This window comes from Antedon mediterranea, chromosome 6 (assembly GCF_964355755.1).
Source record: "Antedon mediterranea chromosome 6, ecAntMedi1.1, whole genome shotgun sequence".
In the NCBI taxonomy this organism is placed as follows: Eukaryota; Metazoa; Echinodermata; class Crinoidea; order Comatulida; family Antedonidae; genus Antedon; species Antedon mediterranea.
In genome coordinates, this window is record NC_092675.1 from 11345346 (window position 1) to 11364567 (window position 19222).

The 19222-nt window shown below is 35.6% G+C and overlaps 1 protein-coding gene across 1 annotated transcript in view; it reads left to right on the plus strand.

The window, feature by feature from the left end:
• The first annotated feature begins 8702 nt into the window (after positions 1-8702).
• The window catches only part of LOC140052632 (arylsulfatase I-like), a 48759-nt gene continuing 38239 nt past the window's right edge, over positions 8703-19222 (plus strand). Inside the window, exons 1-2 of the mRNA XM_072098298.1 lie at positions 8703-9136; positions 16039-16225. Coding sequence (XP_071954399.1) covers positions 8888-9136; positions 16039-16225 — 436 coding nt within the window. The 5' untranslated portion in view covers positions 8703-8887. The remainder of the gene's footprint in view (positions 9137-16038; positions 16226-19222) is intronic.

The window sequence follows — 19222 nt, forward strand, 5'->3', positions numbered from 1 at the left end:
CTCACCTGATACATTTACATTTAATGCTAAATGTAAAACGAATTGTAGATACAGAAACAAAATGGTAACAGATTAATTGACATAATTATATGTTTATTTGTTTTACTGATTACCTGATACATTTACATTAAATGTTAAATGTAATAAATTAAACGAATGTAGATACAGAAACAAAATGGTAACAGATTCATTGACGTAATTATATGCTATGATAGTATGTTATATATGAAATAAAGTTAATAAACATAAAATCATACCTATAACAAGGCCATACATCACATATAACTAGACAACACATTAGACCGGGCGCCCAGAAGATTTATTCATGTGAAAAGCCACAAAAGGTCTGATGGGCTGATTATGTAGATATATGTCCAAGATTCAATAATCAATATTGCTGCCGGGTCCTATCCTGTAAATTTACCCTGGGGACACCAAATAAGAGGGGTAAAAAATGGATTTAATCATGTGAAAAGCCACACGGATAAAAGTTGTTGGACATTGTTCCCATATGTGTATACAATGTCAAAACAGCAATGACAGTAACTTTATCCTGTAAGTTGCCCGAGACAGTAGCCCCAAGTGACCACTAAAAAATGGTGTTATTCATGTCAAGAGCCACACGGCTAATTCCTTTTGCATTGTAACTGTTACACATTGGGGTGCACAAAAACATCATTGACAGCAACTTTATCCTGTAAGTTGCCCCAAACAGTAGCCCAAGACAGTAGCCAAAAATGCCCGTTGGGTCATACAAGATTTAATCACACGAAGAGTCACACGGCCAATTCCTTTTTTATTGGAACTGTTCGCCTTGAAACTGAAATTACTCATGACAACAACTCTTTCTTGTGAGTTGCCCTTGAGTAGCAAAACATTCTATAGCCCCTAAAAGGTGTAATCATGTCAAATGTCGATTTATGTCGGTTTATTTTTCACTGAAAGTATTATTATCATTGGAACATATGCAAAAATCTGACAGCTTTACGTTGCTTCTCCGAAAAAACTTCGTAATCATTTGAAAACCGCAAACCTCAACCATCTTTCCACCTCAATGAACCAACCATGATGATGCAAGGAGCTTGATTGAGGCCAAAGGTCATATATATCAAGACTGGTCCGTTGGAAGCTACATGAGTGATTAGTAGCTTGCACTGAGACAATGGAATCTGAAATAATTCGGGTAAGAATATCTTACATTAGTCCTATTACAATTACAAGATATCAGGGTACTAAGTCTGATTGCCTTTTTGTTCCTTCTCTTTCTCTCCTTCTGACATCTGATGATAAAAAATCAACAGAACTCATAACATTTTGAAATGTATACGGTAATTAGGCTTAGCTAGATTGTAAAGTTTTATTTTAAATTGATATAATGAGCATCACATTATGTATTACCATACCTTTTAAAAATAGACATGCATAATCTGCAAGAAAAACGAAAAAGAGTTACCAGGATTGAAGAAATACAAATCACACGAGACCGTACAACGTGCAGCTAACCGAAGGCTTTCAATGAGTCGTGATACCTTTTCGAAAGCCACACAAGACATCATTTCAGCGAAGACTCGTGATGACATGTATTACCATACATCTTGCCATAGCCGATTCTGTGCAGTCAAAAGAACGGTACACGAGGTCATCAGTGAACCACAAACTACACCACGAACACGTATGCGTTCTAAGTCTGACTTGCCTCACTCAAATTCCATGGGTGTTTTAGACCAGAGCTGCATATTCTGCATGCATAAAATGAAACGAATAAAATCTTCAGGCGATAGTTTTGAAAAACTCCATAAAGTAGAAACGATTGAAAGTAGTGGTATCCTTATGTCCGCTGCTAAACGGGCCAAATCTTTACAAAACAGTCAGCGTTTACTATCCTTAGGTTCAGAAGATTTAGTAGCAATTGAAGCACACTACCATAATACATGCAAGATTAAATTTCTTTATGATGCCAATGAAGCTGTAGAATCTAGTTCTCAGGTTGGCGTATCTAACAGAAAAACACACGAAGAAGCATACAAAGGGATGGTGAGGTACGTTGAAAAAGAAATAATTTGTAAACGTATACCAAAATATGCCTGTAAAATAATGGATTTGTACAAAGAACAGTATAAGGCGGTCGGAGGTACTGACGATGATATTCGTTCCTATGCTTGTCAGACATTAGTTACTAAATTAATGACCACATTTAGAGATAGATTAAATGTTACCAAAGACTCAAACAAGGCTGGAAACTTTTTATACCCTGAAGACATGAGCATCAATGAAGCTAAATCACGGTTAAAAGACCTCAATGAAAATGATGAAACAATTCAATGTGCGGCTTTAGCGCTTCGGTCAGAAATCCTGAAAATGGAAAAAAACAAAATTCCTTCACCGACATCTATTCACACAATGAAACAATGTTCACCACACGTACCACCTTTGACTAAATTGTTTTATCAAACATTGTTATGTGGATTATCTCCTAATCCCGGTGAGGCGGCACTGAGAAAAACGCAATCACTGTCATCTGATGCTGTTTTTGCAACTTCACGAGGTACTGTCAGGCCCTGGAAGAATACATCGTTAGGTCTTGGTTTAACGTCCATGCTTGGATCTAAGGGAGCAATCACCATTTTAAATCGCCTTGGTCATACAATAAGTTATGATGAATGTAAACGTCTTGAGACCGAAATAGCATACACATGTTCTTCGAGTGAATTGGAGACACCTGCTGGCTTATTGTTGCAACCTCTATTGGCTACAGGTAATATACATATTTTTAATTTAATAAAAATAATAAATAAAATTATGAATTAGTATCTCTAATCAAGTTGACAAATAGACAGTACAGTATGTGTATTTATTGATATATTTTGTTTCAACAGGTACTGCGTGGGACAATTACGATTTAAACATGGAAACCCTGGATGGTAAAAATAGTCTCCATGTTACAGTTGGCATTGCGTATCAGAATGTCCTTCAGGGGCAAGCCAATGAGATGGAAGGACTGCCGGTAAATTCGGTCACTGGAAGACCTAGGCGGAAATTTGACGGAGCAGAGAAAATAGTACCACCATTTTATTCAAATTTAAAACTGGCCAAGTTTAAATTTGAAGAAACAGACCAGGAACAAATAAGTGAATCCGATGCAAGTTATTCTCTTGTAAGATGGACAAGTCTAGATTTAGTTTGGCTAATCTTATCATCTAATCGAAAACTTCCTCTGTTCAATGGCTTTTACTCAACATTCGTTAACGATCCATTGCCGTTAACTGCCATTGCTTACATGGACCCAATTTCACAACCACCTACAAGAAATGATGTTGTCCAAGAGACAATGGTTCGATCTCTTAAAGTTGCAGATGAGACAAAAATGCCGTATCATCCAGTGACATATGATCTCGCAGTGGCACTTAAAGCTTATTCAATACAAGCGCTAAAGGCACCAGCTTTTGATAGACTTGTAATTTTACTTGGTCACTTTCATATCGAAGGGGCATTTTTTGGAGCGGTTGGAACATACATTTCTGATTCTGGGATCGAATATATTCTAACTTAATCGGGTATACTGGCAGAGGGGTCACTTAATGGTTTCATCCATGGCAAATTATACAACCGATGCACCAGAATACATCAAATCACTGCTATGGCTTTTGAGAAAGAATTGTTTAAGCGATTCCTAGATACCTACTCTATGAAAGATGATACTTTGCTACAAAGTGTTCGAGTAATACCAACGGATGACACAAATGCGCTTAATCAAATTGCTGACAGTGACGAATTCTTAATACTTCTTAATGATTATGAAGAATTTTTAAATCGTACTATAAAGGGTGAATTTGGCAACACTGCCGCATATTGGGCTATTTACGTGTATCTTATCAACCGCTTGTATCGTCAATTCCAGCGTGCAGTAAGAACGAATGATGTGATTCTGTACATTAATGTACTACCATATTTGGTTGAAACATTCTTTGCTCTGAACCGGCCAAATTATGCTCGTTGGGGATCACTTTTTATTGAAAAAATGAAGAATTTGGACTCCGCAGCATTAGATGTTTTAAAAGCCGGTGCCTTTTCAACACGACGAACGAAGAAAACGTACTCTAGAAGTCCAATAGATCTTACATTAGAGCAAACTGTTAACAGAGATGCTGCGTCATCGGCAACTGGAATTACAGCTTTTGCGAACTCAGAGAGTGCATTTCGTCGTTGGTGCGTTAGTCTCACTCAACGAAGTATGGCTGTGTCTGAAATGAAGTCCATGAGTGGAATTCAACCCGGTGAAACACCAGCTAACCAGTTACGTCGACGGAGGATTGAGAGAGACAATAATGATGTAGACAAGTTTCTCATTAAGCTAAATAGTACATGCAATCCATTCGCCACTGATTCACCAACCACATTAGTAAATATTGCTACAGGTAAAGCTGCAAATGACATAACAAGTACATATTTGCTGGGAACACTACAGAGAGGAGCCCTATCACGGCAGCTATTTCACAAAGAATGTGTTTCAGACGAAACAAGATTATTAAAGACGGTCAAGCGTATAAAGGTACGCAATTTTGCTGCTTCAAACATGAAGAAGAAATCGTTAAATGCAACAAAAGCTCTTGGTGCAGCTGAAGGTGTTCGTGATGCTTTTGGATACTTGTTATCAAAGACGACTACGGATTTGCATTATGTACTTAGTTTTCCGATCACTGAAATACCACTAGCTATTGCACATTCCGATGGTACTCCAACGAAAACAGAGAAGGCAATTCTTGCGAAGATGTTAGAAACAAGACAATCTGGTTCACATAAGGAAGATACTCCTGTGACCGACACAACTCTCTTTGATGGCGGACTTGTTCTGCATGAAGTTTTACCTCGTCATAATGTGTCTACATATGGGAAAATCGTTGCAGATATAATGATTAAGGTATGTTCAGCCAGTGGAAATTCTGTTCACCTGTTGCTGGACAAATATATAGAACCATCAATCAAAGATGTCGAAAGATTAAAGAGAGGTGCAGAGCAGAACGTCAAGAACACATTCATTATAACAGGAGCGGATCAACAACAGCAAAAGAAAGGTATAGATCTATTAAAGAATGGAGAATTTAAGGAAGCTCTAGCACAGTTTCTTATAAATGATGTCCAGAATGATCACTATGGTCCAATAATAGGTGACAAAACCGTATTCGTGTCACATGGTGGTAAATGTATAAAAATAAATCGTAACTTAATGGGTAAACTTGAAGTTAAGGAGCCTTCCGAACTTCAAGGCTGCCATGAAGAAGCAGACACACTGTTGGCGTTTCATGCGTACGTTATTGGGGGAAAAATTGTTGTTCGGTCATCTGACACAGACGTACTTGTTATACTGACAGGTCTCTCTCCTAGAATGCCAGAAACGTCGAATATTGTAATGGATTACGGTTCAGCTAACAGTAGAAGGCTAATCAACGTTACAAGTATTTCACGACAACTTGAAAAGAAACAACGTGGTTTAAGCGAAGCACTCGTTGGTTTCCACGCCCTTACTGGATGTGATTTTAACTCGGCTTTCTACCGAAAGGGAAAGTCAATGCCATTTACGCATTTAGAGAAAAATTCAAAACATATTGCTGCGTTAATATCACTCGGTAGTGATGAAGGCATTGATAAATCGGCGATCACTACATACATATGCCAGATTTACGGTTTCAAGTCGTTAAATGACATAAATGAGGCAAGGTACCAGTCATTCATTAAGATGACAAAGGGTAAGAAGGGTGTTCAGGTGAAGAAAATAAACTGTTCATCGTTACCGCCATGCAGCAAAACACTTCATCAACATATTTTACGAGCAAACTATATATCTATGGTATGGAGGCGAGCAAACACCCCAGAACCAACAAAACATCTGCATCCTCTGAATTTTGGATGGCTTGACGATGAAGATGGTCATTATGTGCCTCGTTGGTTTGAAGGAACATCTCTGCCAGAAGAGCTGACAGAAGCAGAATGCGAATCAAAAAACGTAGTGAGTGATGAAGCAAAGGATGCAGTCGTGAATGATTCCGATACAGATATTTCTAAAGATAGTGAAATAGAAGACATTGACTATGATAGCCAACCATGGAGTGGTGACAGTGAGAGTGAATATGAGGATGATGATGATCAGTGATAATTAAGACATACAGTGTTTTCGCGTAATCGGAATTATTTACACTGTAGCTTTTGTTTGTTTTTTTTACCCTTTAATAATTAAGTAATACAATCATATGGAAACTTATAATTAATAAACAGAAAGATTTCACATCTATGTAGGCCTAAAGTGAACATCAATATGTTTTTTAGTGAATAAGAAGAATTAATCAATTCAATAGAGTACGCTACTGATACTGACTACTACTGACACACTTGTTTTATAAGGAATCAATGTTAGAATTAATTGTTAGTTAATACTTTTAGTATCATAGTTCTATATTTTTCAGTTGATATTACTACATTTAAAACTTACTGTCTGTTTTACACATATAGTGCATAAATAGAAGATTGTGAAACCAAAGTTTACTATGGATATGATGCAAACATTAACTGGTTAAAGAAACACATTATTTTTATATGATTTAAATATATAAATTTCAAATGATAACACTGACAACATATTTATAGTCATACCTTGTAACGGAGTTGTTGGTAGAAATAACATGTGTTATTTACTGCATTAAGATTCAAACGTGTTATCACATTTATGTGTTCATCATTATGAATTAATCAACACAATCGCATAAAACAGAAATAAATAACGGAACGATTCCACATACAGTGTAAAACAAAACGTTGATGATCTAGTCATATACGATTGCCTTGACTTGAACTTGGAAATTATAAAGAATTCATATTTTATAAGAAATCATTTGATCAAGGTTATAATAATTATTATTGTTAGTTAATGCTTCGTGTTATATTTTGAGTTGATGTTACGAAATTTAGTTAGTTGAAACAGCGTACACACATTAAAAATAATAGATTGTGAAACCAAACTTAATATTACACTGTCAAACTATAATATTACATACCTGTAATTGAAATGTTATGTATTTGCATAGAATTTTTAAAAAGGTGTTAACTTGCGTTTATTTAAATCAAGATTGTATTTTAAAAGAAACGTCAGAATTATCAATACATCAATCATTTGCCTAGCCTACTTTAACTTGAAAGTATAGTAAAAAGAATTCATTTCGAAATCAATTCATCTATGTTAAAAATATTAATTTGTTAGTTACGTTTTGAGTTGTTTTTAGTTGATGTTACGAAAATTTAGTTTTGAAATAACTTAAATTAGATTAAAACCAAACTTAATATTATCACTGTAAACCGCATTCTTTGCATACCTGAAATATTGGTAGGAAACATTTGATATATAAATCAAGATACTAAGTATTGTTTTTTTACAACATTTTATTAAATTGGGTTTAAATCATCAATTTATTCTAATGTTTTATTTGTTTTGTTTTGTTTTTTTGGTAGGGTTTGCGATCATAACAGTTTAAAGGCGTATGCTATTATACGTGTAATAAAATGTCTAGGTTGCTGACTGGAGCAACGTGCTAAAGTTGCTGTCGTAAATGCATTCGTATATTTCAAGTCATAAAAGTTTCAGTAAAAAGGGAATTGGCCATGTGGCTCTTCGTGTGATTAAATCTTGTAGGCCTGGAGTCAACGGGCATTTCTGGGCTACTGTCTGGGACAACTTACAGGATAAAGTTGCTGTCATGAGTATTTTCGTCTATCCCAAGACGTAACAGTTTCAATAAAAAAGGAATTGGCCATGTGGCTCTTCATGTGATTAAATCTTGTAGGCCCGGACCCAACCGGCATTTTTGGGCTACTGTCTGGGGCTACTGTCTGGGGCAACTTACAAGATAAAGTTGCTGTCATGAGTATTTTCGTCTATCCCAAGACGTAACAGTTCCAATAAAAAAAGAATTGGCCGTGTGACTCTTCGTGTGATTAAATCTTGTATGACCCAACGGGCATTTTTGACTACTGTCTTGGGCTACTGTTTGGGGCAACTTACAGGATAAAGTTGCTGTCAATGATGTTTTTGTGCACCCCAATGTGTAACAGTTACAATGCAAAAGGAATTAGCCGTGTGGCTCTTGACATGAATAACACCATTTTTTAGTGGTCACTTGGGGCTACTGTCTCGGGCAACTTACAGGATAAAGTTACTGTCATTGCTGTTTTGACATTGTATACACATATGGGAACAATGTCCAACAACTTTTATCCGTGTGGCTTTTCACATGATTAAATCCATTTTTTACCCCTCTTATTTGGTGTCCCCAGGGTAAATTTACAGGATAGGACCCGGCAGCAATATTGATTATTGAATCTTGGACATATATCTACATAATCAGCCCATCAGACCTTTTGTGGCTTTTCACATGAATAAATCTTCTGGGCGCCCGGTCTACATGCAGGTGCATTGTGTTCTGGTGCATTTGTTAACTGGTATGTTTGTTATTATTTTTTTATTAGAACATTTTGTGTTCATTGATATTTAGTGAGAAATTAATGATTTTAGATACATGAACCTCACGCGCTCGTGTATTGTGGATCTAGGCCCTACGCCTAATTGTCTTCTTGTTTTTTATACGAATCCGTCATGTACTATAAATGACAATTTGAAATGTTACGGTTATAATGTTGATAATTGGTTATAATTGATAAGTTGTTTTATCATTTTTTATCTTTCTATGTAATTGTAATATTATTGGTATTCTTTAACCAAGAACTTGCAGTCAAGTTCTCCACAAAATATTACAAAAAAGGAGTGCCCATATCCGCAGATGGATCCAGATGGATTAGGTCCTATAAACACTTCATTCACTGATACGTTCTATCCAAGTCCAAGATGGGTTCAATTGTTATTGCGCTCGTGTTCTCTATCTACGTAAACTTCTGCACTTCGGCTAGCCCAAAACCTCATGTCATATTCGTGCTATCTGATGATCAAGGGTATCGCGATATTGGCTACCATGGATCGATTTTTGATACACCTGTGATGGACAGCCTAGCAGCGGAAGGGGTAAAGCTGGAAAACTATTACGTCCAACCTCTTTGCACACCAACAAGAAGCCAACTACTGACCGGAAGGTACCAAGTAAGTACTGATTTGTACTATTCTGTAGCCAAGCTTATCTTGGCTACTAAATATTATACTTCGTGACATTCAGTGATACTTTCATTTCATTTTTTATTCATTTTTCAAAATCACATAGATTTAAAAATTGCAAAAACAAAACAGAAACGAGAAAAATCTTAGGAGACAATGATAAGCTATCGAGCTTGCTTATCCACTTTACAAGCAGAACAAATACTCTCTTTAGGAACCCTCATGCCATGTCACCTTTGCGGCAAATCTTGCAAAACTGTATTTGTCGACACTACTAAAGCAGTTACTAAACTAGTTGCATTTTTCGAATAAGACAATCAAGTATTTTCATCTATCTCAACTGTAAAATTTCTCCGTATAAGAATAGTCACACAATACAACATAATATAGATTAGCAATCAAATGATTGATCAACCTGTTGAACAGAATAGACAATTTTAATTCAGCTGGTCACTCGATTACTTTTAATATTGTATATATAATAAATACTACATATGCCTTTATCAACCCACATTTATTATACACTTCAGCAGCGGATAAGGTGGGAATTGATGCTTCCTTTGATAAAGTTTAAACCTTGAATAGTTGAAGAAGATAGATAATGAAGAAAGATAGTGACCTACTAAAGGATTAAAAGCGCAGAGTGAAGAACAACAATGAATTTTAGTCGTAGGCATATTCTTAATTTTTCTTTTAACAGTAACTAAAGATAGTTTTTAGTCGCGTGAAACGCGACTCTACAGCTCACTATGTCGGTCGGTTGGTCGGTAAACACTAAATTGTACATAGCCTTGTCTTGATATCAGTTTCATCTAGCTAATTCAATTTTTCAGAGTATATTCCTTATGGCTAGATTGCGATGTGGTTATGTTTTCACGGTGCGCAATCAAAAATTACGCGGTCTACGCACGATTTAACGAAATCATGTTTGTAATCATATCTTCACAATTATGAATCACAATTAAATAAAATTTGATAATCATAAATTTCAGGTCATATTTCATCATTTGGCAATAAAATTACGTGCGTAGCGCATATAATGCATGCCTACGCGCGATTAAAATATTCAAAACTGTCAACATTTATTTACGATGAAATTAGAGTACTTTTTGCACGCGAACTGTGCGTTAAACGTTAATAGCACTCTTTTTGCCCGATTTCTGTTTTACAACCTTTCTTTAATAATATCATCATATTTGATTCACTTTTCAACTCGAAATTACGTTATACGAGCACGTCAAAAGTGACAGGCTACGTATGTGTAAGTTATCAAAATGGTGAGAATATGCTAAATTTAGAAATTAATATAGATCGTCAGAATGCTCGGGAACACCTATTTTGCATTTCATTTTCTTAAAGTGTATATCATATGTATGATTTATTATGAAATTAAGAGAACATAAGTTGAATAAGTCATCATTAATTGCATATTAAATTTTTTTTTAATAGATTCGACAATCAAACAAATGATGACATTTTCATAGGCCGAAATAACAAACTTAACATATATAAAAAATATATCATATTTTAAATTTAAAAGTATATAGTTTGACAGTGCATCATTTTTTTATATTTTAAAGATGTCATCATAGTAAAAAATTATAATTCATTGCGGTATTTAATAATCTGTCTCCACCAAAGTGGTTACTGCATAGTAAATACACGGAGGAATCTTTCTACAAAAACAACTTTTAGTCAGTTGTGATGTATGGTTCGGTGGTACCGAGATCGAGTCTTACCTTGGGAAACAAAACAAAATAAGAAGCTTAGAGACATAACAGCTTACTCAATATGTGTGCTCTTTCCAGGATGGCCGACATCTGAGCTCTAAACTGTTCATGCTATTTTTTTTTTTGCATTAAAAAAAAAATTGTTCAAAGAGCGCCAATTACGATTGGAACCTACATTTCTTTACAATAGTAATATCAGGTCGATTGTGTGTTAATTTCTTATCCGTGTAAACTGTCCCAAGTAATTCGAATGTTTTTATTCTCTGTGACTGCTAATGGCTGATGGTCATACCATCTCTCTCTGGACGAGCATCTTGCATCCACTGATAATTTGTCCTACAGTTTCAGTAGAGTCTCCACACAATCTACATAACGGTGTTTCTGATCTATACTGTATTTTATCGCATTCATTCTTAAAGCTTGAGCAGCTAGTATCAAACCTTCTGTATCCTTTCTTCAAAAAACCATTCCTAAGCCATCTCCAAGAATCTCCTTGTAGGGCTTTCTCTTTCCAGCCCTTGGTTTTCTCCTCTTGCTACCTCTTCTGATAATGTATACGATTTTTTCCCATCTAAAACCTTCTCCTTTAAAGCAAATTGCAGCATCCACTGTAGTATTTTTACTCTAGTCTACAGCTCACTATGTCGGTCGGTTATTCGGATGGTCGCTCCATTAATCAAAAACATACAATTACAATTTAAAATATACATTATATAGGTCTAATAAAATACAAATTTACATTTGTCACAGTGGCGGATCTAGCGGGGGGCGTGTGGGGCGTACGCCCCCACCCCCTATTTTTTAAAGATTTTTTTTTTTTTTTTTTAATTAAATAGATTTTAAAAACACGTATCATTTTCATAGTGAAAATAGTACGTCGGAGCACATCGTCAGCTTGATCGCATTTCACCAAGCATGTACGTCGACATCCTTTGTGTACTATCAATCTCTAGTGTAGTTACCAACGATCATTCACAGTTAAGTGTAAAACTAAAAGGAGCAAGTTGATAAAAGCCACGTGGTGAGCTTGGTCGCGTTTTACTAAGCAGGTCGGCATCCTTTGTGATCGTCACTCCCGTATTGTAGAGTAGCGGTACGTACCTCCGACGATCAATAGAGTTTATGAAGTCACATGGTCAGTGCTACACTACGCGCCCATTTATTAAATACAATAAAAACAAAGGCTAGGACTGTAGTGCCTATGAAAATTATCCCGTTAGGCCTATATTTTATTAAAACATACTATTAAAATATTAACAATGCTGCATGCAGAATTTCATGACCCTTGTAGTGTTTTATTTGCTTTTCCGTCGATGATTCTCATAAACAAATCGCGATGACAAAAGGGGTGTTTTGTTTTTTTTCAAATCACTAAATATAATGTAATGATGATCGAGCCGGACCGCTAATTTTTAAACGATCGTTTAAACCAGGTCGTTGAATATGCCGTGATTTTAATTGTCAAAAACATGATCGTCAGTCGATGGCTCGGAGTTTCGATAAATCTCGCGTCGCATGTGTTGCGTGGTGGTGGAAAACACTCTCAGCAAGTTTGCTTCATTAATATGCATGAGACTCTGTGACGACCCGCTTTAACGTGACGTCATTTTACTTTAGCTGCATGGATGATGGATGCGAAGAAGTAGTCACCGCGATCGACCCGGCGCGCGTGTAAGAAAATAATACCGGCCTAGGCTAGGACAAGTTTATGCTTATATACTTATATAAAAGCTGAAAAACATCGTCGCGTTGTAAAAATTTAGATGTAAAGTACAGGCAAGTTGTTATCTTGCTTTGGTACCCTAGGTAAGTATCAGCTGCATGTTCCACATGTCGTAATTTGCGAGCTTTAGAGTGTTTGGTAAATGACATTATGAATTGTTTGTAAATCGTTTTAAACGACTTACAATGCGCTAGAACGCCAAAATTTCAAGGGGCCTTCGGCCCCTGGACCCCGACCGGCCCCCAGCCAATGTTTGCTCGCTTCGCTCGCAAAGCTACGCCTCCCCTATTTCTAAATCCTGGATCCGCCCCTGTGTCAATTTCCCATGATGATTTCTATGAAAACACAAACACCCATGTTCTCTTGATCCAACGCCATTGATTGATGGTGTTCTTGATTTTGTATGTTAAATTATAAACTGTTTCCTACCAACTGGCTTTTGTATAAATTCTTGATAATTTTATCCGCCAAACCATTAAGAAGCCTAATCTTGCCTGAAGCCTGAAAATCTCATTATCTGATTAAAATGTTAAAAACAAGTTGCTGTTTACGGAATGTAGAATTCCTTCTTTTTATGAATTGTTAAGAAAATCAATATAGGCCTATGGCCTGATTGGTAGAATAAATACAAGCGAAAATGTGTTAGTCTCAACGATTATAAGCAACGTCTTAGGTAATTCGAATATAGGTGGAATCCCATCCTGAGATGAGTAGTAGTAATTAGTCTTGTTTATTTTATTTCATTTAGGCCTATATGTGATTTTAACTTTCTATGGACCAGAGATTCCGAAATAAAAGATTGAATGAATGAATGAATAACTAGAAAGCCACTCCGAGAGGGCATACCTCCGCCTACTGTAAAATTCTCCTACATAAGATTTCTCCGGTAAAAAAAAAAATATTTATATTTGTGCGTGTCTTAATGCTGTTTGTGATTTAGGCTAATTTCATTACACTAGATGGTACGCGAGCGAAGCCCACAGATGGTTCTCGAATACACAGTAATTTCAGCGTAACAAAACTGGCGATTTCAAATGTACGTGCCGCAGGACTATTGTCGTTTACAGAAACGAATAAATAGACACGATGATTTATGTAGTCAACTAAAATTAGCACCCTGGGAATTACTTCCGAAGGAGAAACTTATCACAAAATGAGTCCAAATTTTTGATTTGGACTCATTTAAAGAAACCCAATTTGTGTTTTGTATGGGTTTTTTTTATATTAGGGTTGAGGGATGGGAAAGGTACGGTAGGTACAAAGAGGAACAATTTTTAAATATATTCTTTATCCACTCAGTAACGAAATATTGTTTTCGTGTTTTATAGGCCTATAAATAATATACCTCTAAATACAGTAAAACATTTGCGATTTAATACTTTGTTAAAACTGTCACTGTCATAATCGATTGAAATATTAAAGTACACCACTACGACGTTTATTTTATTGGTAATTATTAATTAATACAAACGTTGAGAAGGAACTGTCAGTATAAAGTGTATTTGTATATAATAATGTGTTTATATATCTAACAGTAGATCCTATCCACAATCTCAGTAATAAAGTTTATCTGTATATATTTTTACAGTACGAACATTCACAGTAAGAAATGTTCGATTCAAATGAGGACTAAAAATAGTTACAGTATTGTCAAAGTATTGCAAGTTTATTCTCAAAGGGCCCATATATTTACCTACCGTATGTGTTAAATCAAGGGCTCATAAATTTACCTACTTGTGCTAAACCAAACTCTGGCAGACTGAGAGATTGGGATGTTCCATTCATCGCAAATCAATACATTTGTATAATCATATATTAGATCTATCAAAATAGTATTTTTTAAAGAAAATCGGCCTGTCTTCAACATTATGATGGTGTACTCTAGCTGTTCAACCGGTTTTCAGCTATTAAAAACAATTATCGTAGGAGGAGATAGGAAAATGCGAAGCCTCCTCGCATTTTTGTGGCGGGTATTTTTCAAGACGGACATCCATTATATACCATCGAGTAAAAATTCTAGAAGTAAGGCGCGATTTACCGAATTTTGCCCTTACGTAAATTTATATATAGAAGCATGTGTATGCGAGTTTGGTGTAATGGTTATGTAACAAAGCCTTTCAATTAACAATAGCTTCAGTCGACTAACAATAGAACAGCAACGCGAAAATCAAACGAGTGAATTTGAAAAGAAATAGGTTTTTTAAACTACTACCCGCATCAAAAAACGTGCACATTAAATCAGATTATGTTTTAAAATTACAAATCACAAATTATAACTCTTGCCTCTTGTTCAAAAATGAAGTTTTTTGGACAAGTAGTTCTCGAGAAAATGCAATTTCAGTTTACTTGTTACTTTAAGACTGCTCGCCGGCTTTTGAAAAATTCTGTCCTATCTTTTAACACTATCAGGTCTAAAAAAGTATACTAAAAAGTGGTCCAGAATTGGGACTGTGGTCCCAAATGGTCCCAACATTTAATGGAATGGACCACATATATATATGTCTATTCATTTTGGTAAAGATCTTGTAATTACTTTTTGAGTAATCCTGCTAACAAACAAACAAACAAACAAACTAGCCTTCGCGCATAGCGCGATACTTGGCCAAATCAAAATTGGCCTCCTAAACACACTTGACCTTGACCGATTTTAACCCGATCCAAGTTCAGTATATGTCATAAACCTCCCTTGTAAAATAAAAATAGAGACATAATTTCTCTAGATTTAATTATAAATCAGCCGTATAATTTATATACTAAGAAATATACTTGAACAAACAATACGAATAATAAAAAAAAAATCTGATTTCGATTCATTTCCCAAGGTGAGACTCGATATATCTCGGTAACTTAAATGCTGTAGACACCAGCACAGACCACCGAGCCATACACGACTTACTAACATTTGAAGAAAGATTCCTATGTGTATTTACCACTGTGAGCGATAGAGCGATGACAAACACAAACACAAACCGAACAATAGAACAGCAACGCGAAAAAATTTGGCCAAGTAACAAACACACAAACCAAACAGATCAACATACTTGGCCAATTTTCAATTTGGCCAAGTAACAAACACACGCTACCGATTACATATACCTCCTTGGCGGAGGTAAATAATCACAATATTTGTATATATATGAAACCACATCAACCTTATCAATCGGATTTAGACGTTCATATGAAACTGCTGATCATCGTCGACATCTTCATAATGTAATCTTTTTTTGTACAATGCGAAGTTTCACTCCATTAATTTTCACAGGATTTTTTTTGCATTTTGGCTTATCTGATTAAATAACTTGAAATTAAAGTAAATGTGGATGATACTCCCATGTTGGGACGAAAGTCAGACTGGCTAAAAGGATTGGTCTTTGACAAGTAAATACAATACCATGGACTACCATTTAACTATTATTCTATTGGCTTTTTATGTGCAGATTCGAACGGGTCTTCAGCATGGTGTTCTGAAGCAGAACCAGCCAAGCTGTCTTCCAACTGATGAGGTAACCATTGCCGAGAAGATGCGCGATGCAGGTTACTCAACACATATGGTTGGAAAATGGCATCTTGGATTTTATGAAAATGCATGTATGCCAACAGAAAGGGGTTTCGATACTTTTTTGGGTAATTTTAGTTTCTTTTAACTTATTGGTTTGGACACTATCTGCATGACTATGTTGTCTTAGCATATCAGTTAAATTAATCAACAATGTGACACATAACATTAACAAACACCTTTAATATCACCAAGTGTAAGCATCATAATCATCATACCACCCGAAAAGTCACTATAAAATAGATATGTTGTCCAGCCTTATTAAATGTAACCAAGTGAATTTACTTTACCAGATATTTATTAGTGATTCCAAATCTAGGTCTTTTTACTCGCATCTATAAAATAGCAATTTAGAACATGTAAAAAACACTCTAATTGATAACATACAAAGCAATGACTTTTCTATTTGTAATATTGTCTTAATTGTCTTAATATTGTGCCTAATTTCAAAAGGATTGATGCATTTCATCAAATACTGTGCCATAAAATAAAGATATTAGTAAAATTGCGTGAAAAATAGGTCATTGACCTATGACCCAAAATTGCAAGAATTTGATTTTCAGATGTACCAAAGTAGGCTATGTCTCACACAAAATTCATATTAAGACCAATGATAAAATATGTGCACTGAATTGACTCATCTCTCAGTCTATCTGTATATACCTATCTACACTGAAATGAATGATAACTTGAAAATTGTAGGCGTTATCGTGCTAACACACATACATACAAAGCATGTACTATACTTGGAAAAAAATATTTTACTAAGTAACAAACAGACAAACACACGTGATCGGCTACATATACCTGCTTGACGGAGGTAAACAAACAAACAGACACATGCGATCGATTACATATACCTCCTCGGGCGGACATATTTTTCTGGAGATTTATTATCAATACCACTAGAAACTTTGACATGCTATGGGAATAAAAGCATCAGAAGTGTATTGAAAATCATGTTATAGATCATGATAAATCATATTACAATACACTCTACAATACACAAGTGTGTAGAGTGTTTTCAGGAAACCTGGACATATTGTACAATGAAACTATGTATTGGCATTCAAAAATATGCAAAAGACAGTGTTGATTGTTGACAAATTGTAGCCACAAAAAAACAGATGATAAAATGAAGAGCCATAAGAACATTGGGAGGGTGTGCAATTGTGTCGTGTCTCATATAGTGTCTCAGGATAATGATCATGTAATGTCATTGTTTTATATAATTATACTAGCACCTGGAGAGGATTAGTTAATGGAGCCTGTGACAGCAGTGTAACTTTTATTCTAAAAGACAGAAACATTTCGTTAAAAAAGCATAAAGAGGAAAACAAATCATGTAAAGTACTTTTTATCAGTTGAGAAACAAATTAGATATCATTATTAAAATTAAAGTATTTTTTAAATAAAAGCCTCCCTCGAATAAACGCTCTCCCCGCCCTCGATTTAAAATTGGATTAAGGAATAGTAGGATACGCATTGACGGTGACATCAAACGATTTTCCAATGCGCTCGCCTATAACAAAGCACTGCTGCCAATCAAACAAACACGCTATTTGAACTCCGTGGCCCTCTATAGGACGCTGCGAATCAACTGTTACAATTTTTAGTCGACTCTACAGCTCACTATGTCGGTCGGTTGGTTGGTCGGTAAACACTAACTTGAGCACGTGACTGCAGCCATGTATATGGCCTTGTTTGAGAACAAAATGTAGGCATGTAGAAATCGTATGCGCAGTCTGATTTGTCTATTGACATGTCTGCGTCGATGATTAATTAACAGCAATATATTGCAATTATGTTTTAATTTCATTACAATCGGACTACGAAAAGTTCACTTTCTTATTTTAAGTAGTTGGTAATAATAATACAATATGCAAGTTTTATATTTGAAGTATCATATTGTCCTGCAACCTCCTGAAATTAAAAATTGCGTTAAGCTATAGAATATTAAATTATGCATTTGACCATGTATTTCGTTACCGTGTGCAGTGGTTTGCAATACAACAAACGTGTTTTTAATATATGGCTAAGCATTGGTTTATTCATGAATATCATTAATTATCGATGTGATTATATTTAAATTGTAGTGCCTGGTGATTGGCTAGTGGTTATGTCATCCATATCACAGCAAATCACCGGGCCTAATCGTATCAAAACTGTTATTAACAAGAATTATTATTATTATTATTATTATTATTTGTTATTGTTGTTGTTGTTGAAGCCAGTTCTTGGTATTTTTGTACCCTTTCTTTCTCTCTGTTTATGATGTTTTGGTACGCTGGCACAGCTATGTCAACCAATGTCCATTCATGTGGGCCTACATTTCTTTACATTAGTAATATCCGGTCAATTGTGTTTTAATTTCTTGTCCGTGTAAACTATCATGTCCCAATACATTCGATTCCGTATTTTCTGCAAATCTCCAAGTGTACCCCGCAATGCCGGCCACCTTGTCGTGACGCTTTCTATACTCTCTCTGGGCGAGCATCTTGCATCCACTGACAATACGTCTCACAGTTTCGGTACAGTCTCCACACAATCTATATAACGGTGTTTTCTGTTCTCTTTTGATGTCCACTTGCCTGATATCTGATCCACTTGATGTTAGTACCGTTTCGACATGCTATTCCTTATCACGGTTATCATGTTCTTCGCCCCACCATCTCTAAGCATTTGAGAATCCACGAATGTGGTACCACTACCATGTCGTATGCTTTTTTATAGTCTATCCACGCCATTGACAAGTTAGTCAATCTTGACAGGCAATTGGACGATAATTATTTGCCTGAGTACCCTTTGCATGATTTTTTCTATGAAACGTCGATGACCGATCACGACGCTATTTTCACCGAAATCTCACAAGACTTCGTTAAAAACGATCATTTTCCAAAAACATTTCGTTCCTTCAAGAACTTTAACAAATAACGTTTTGTAAACGAACTAGAAAATGTTGAATGGGATAATCTATCCCGAATTATTGACGCCGATGAATTTATTGATTTATTTTATATTTTTTTTACAAATTTTTAATCGTCATGCACCCATTGTCAGTAGGC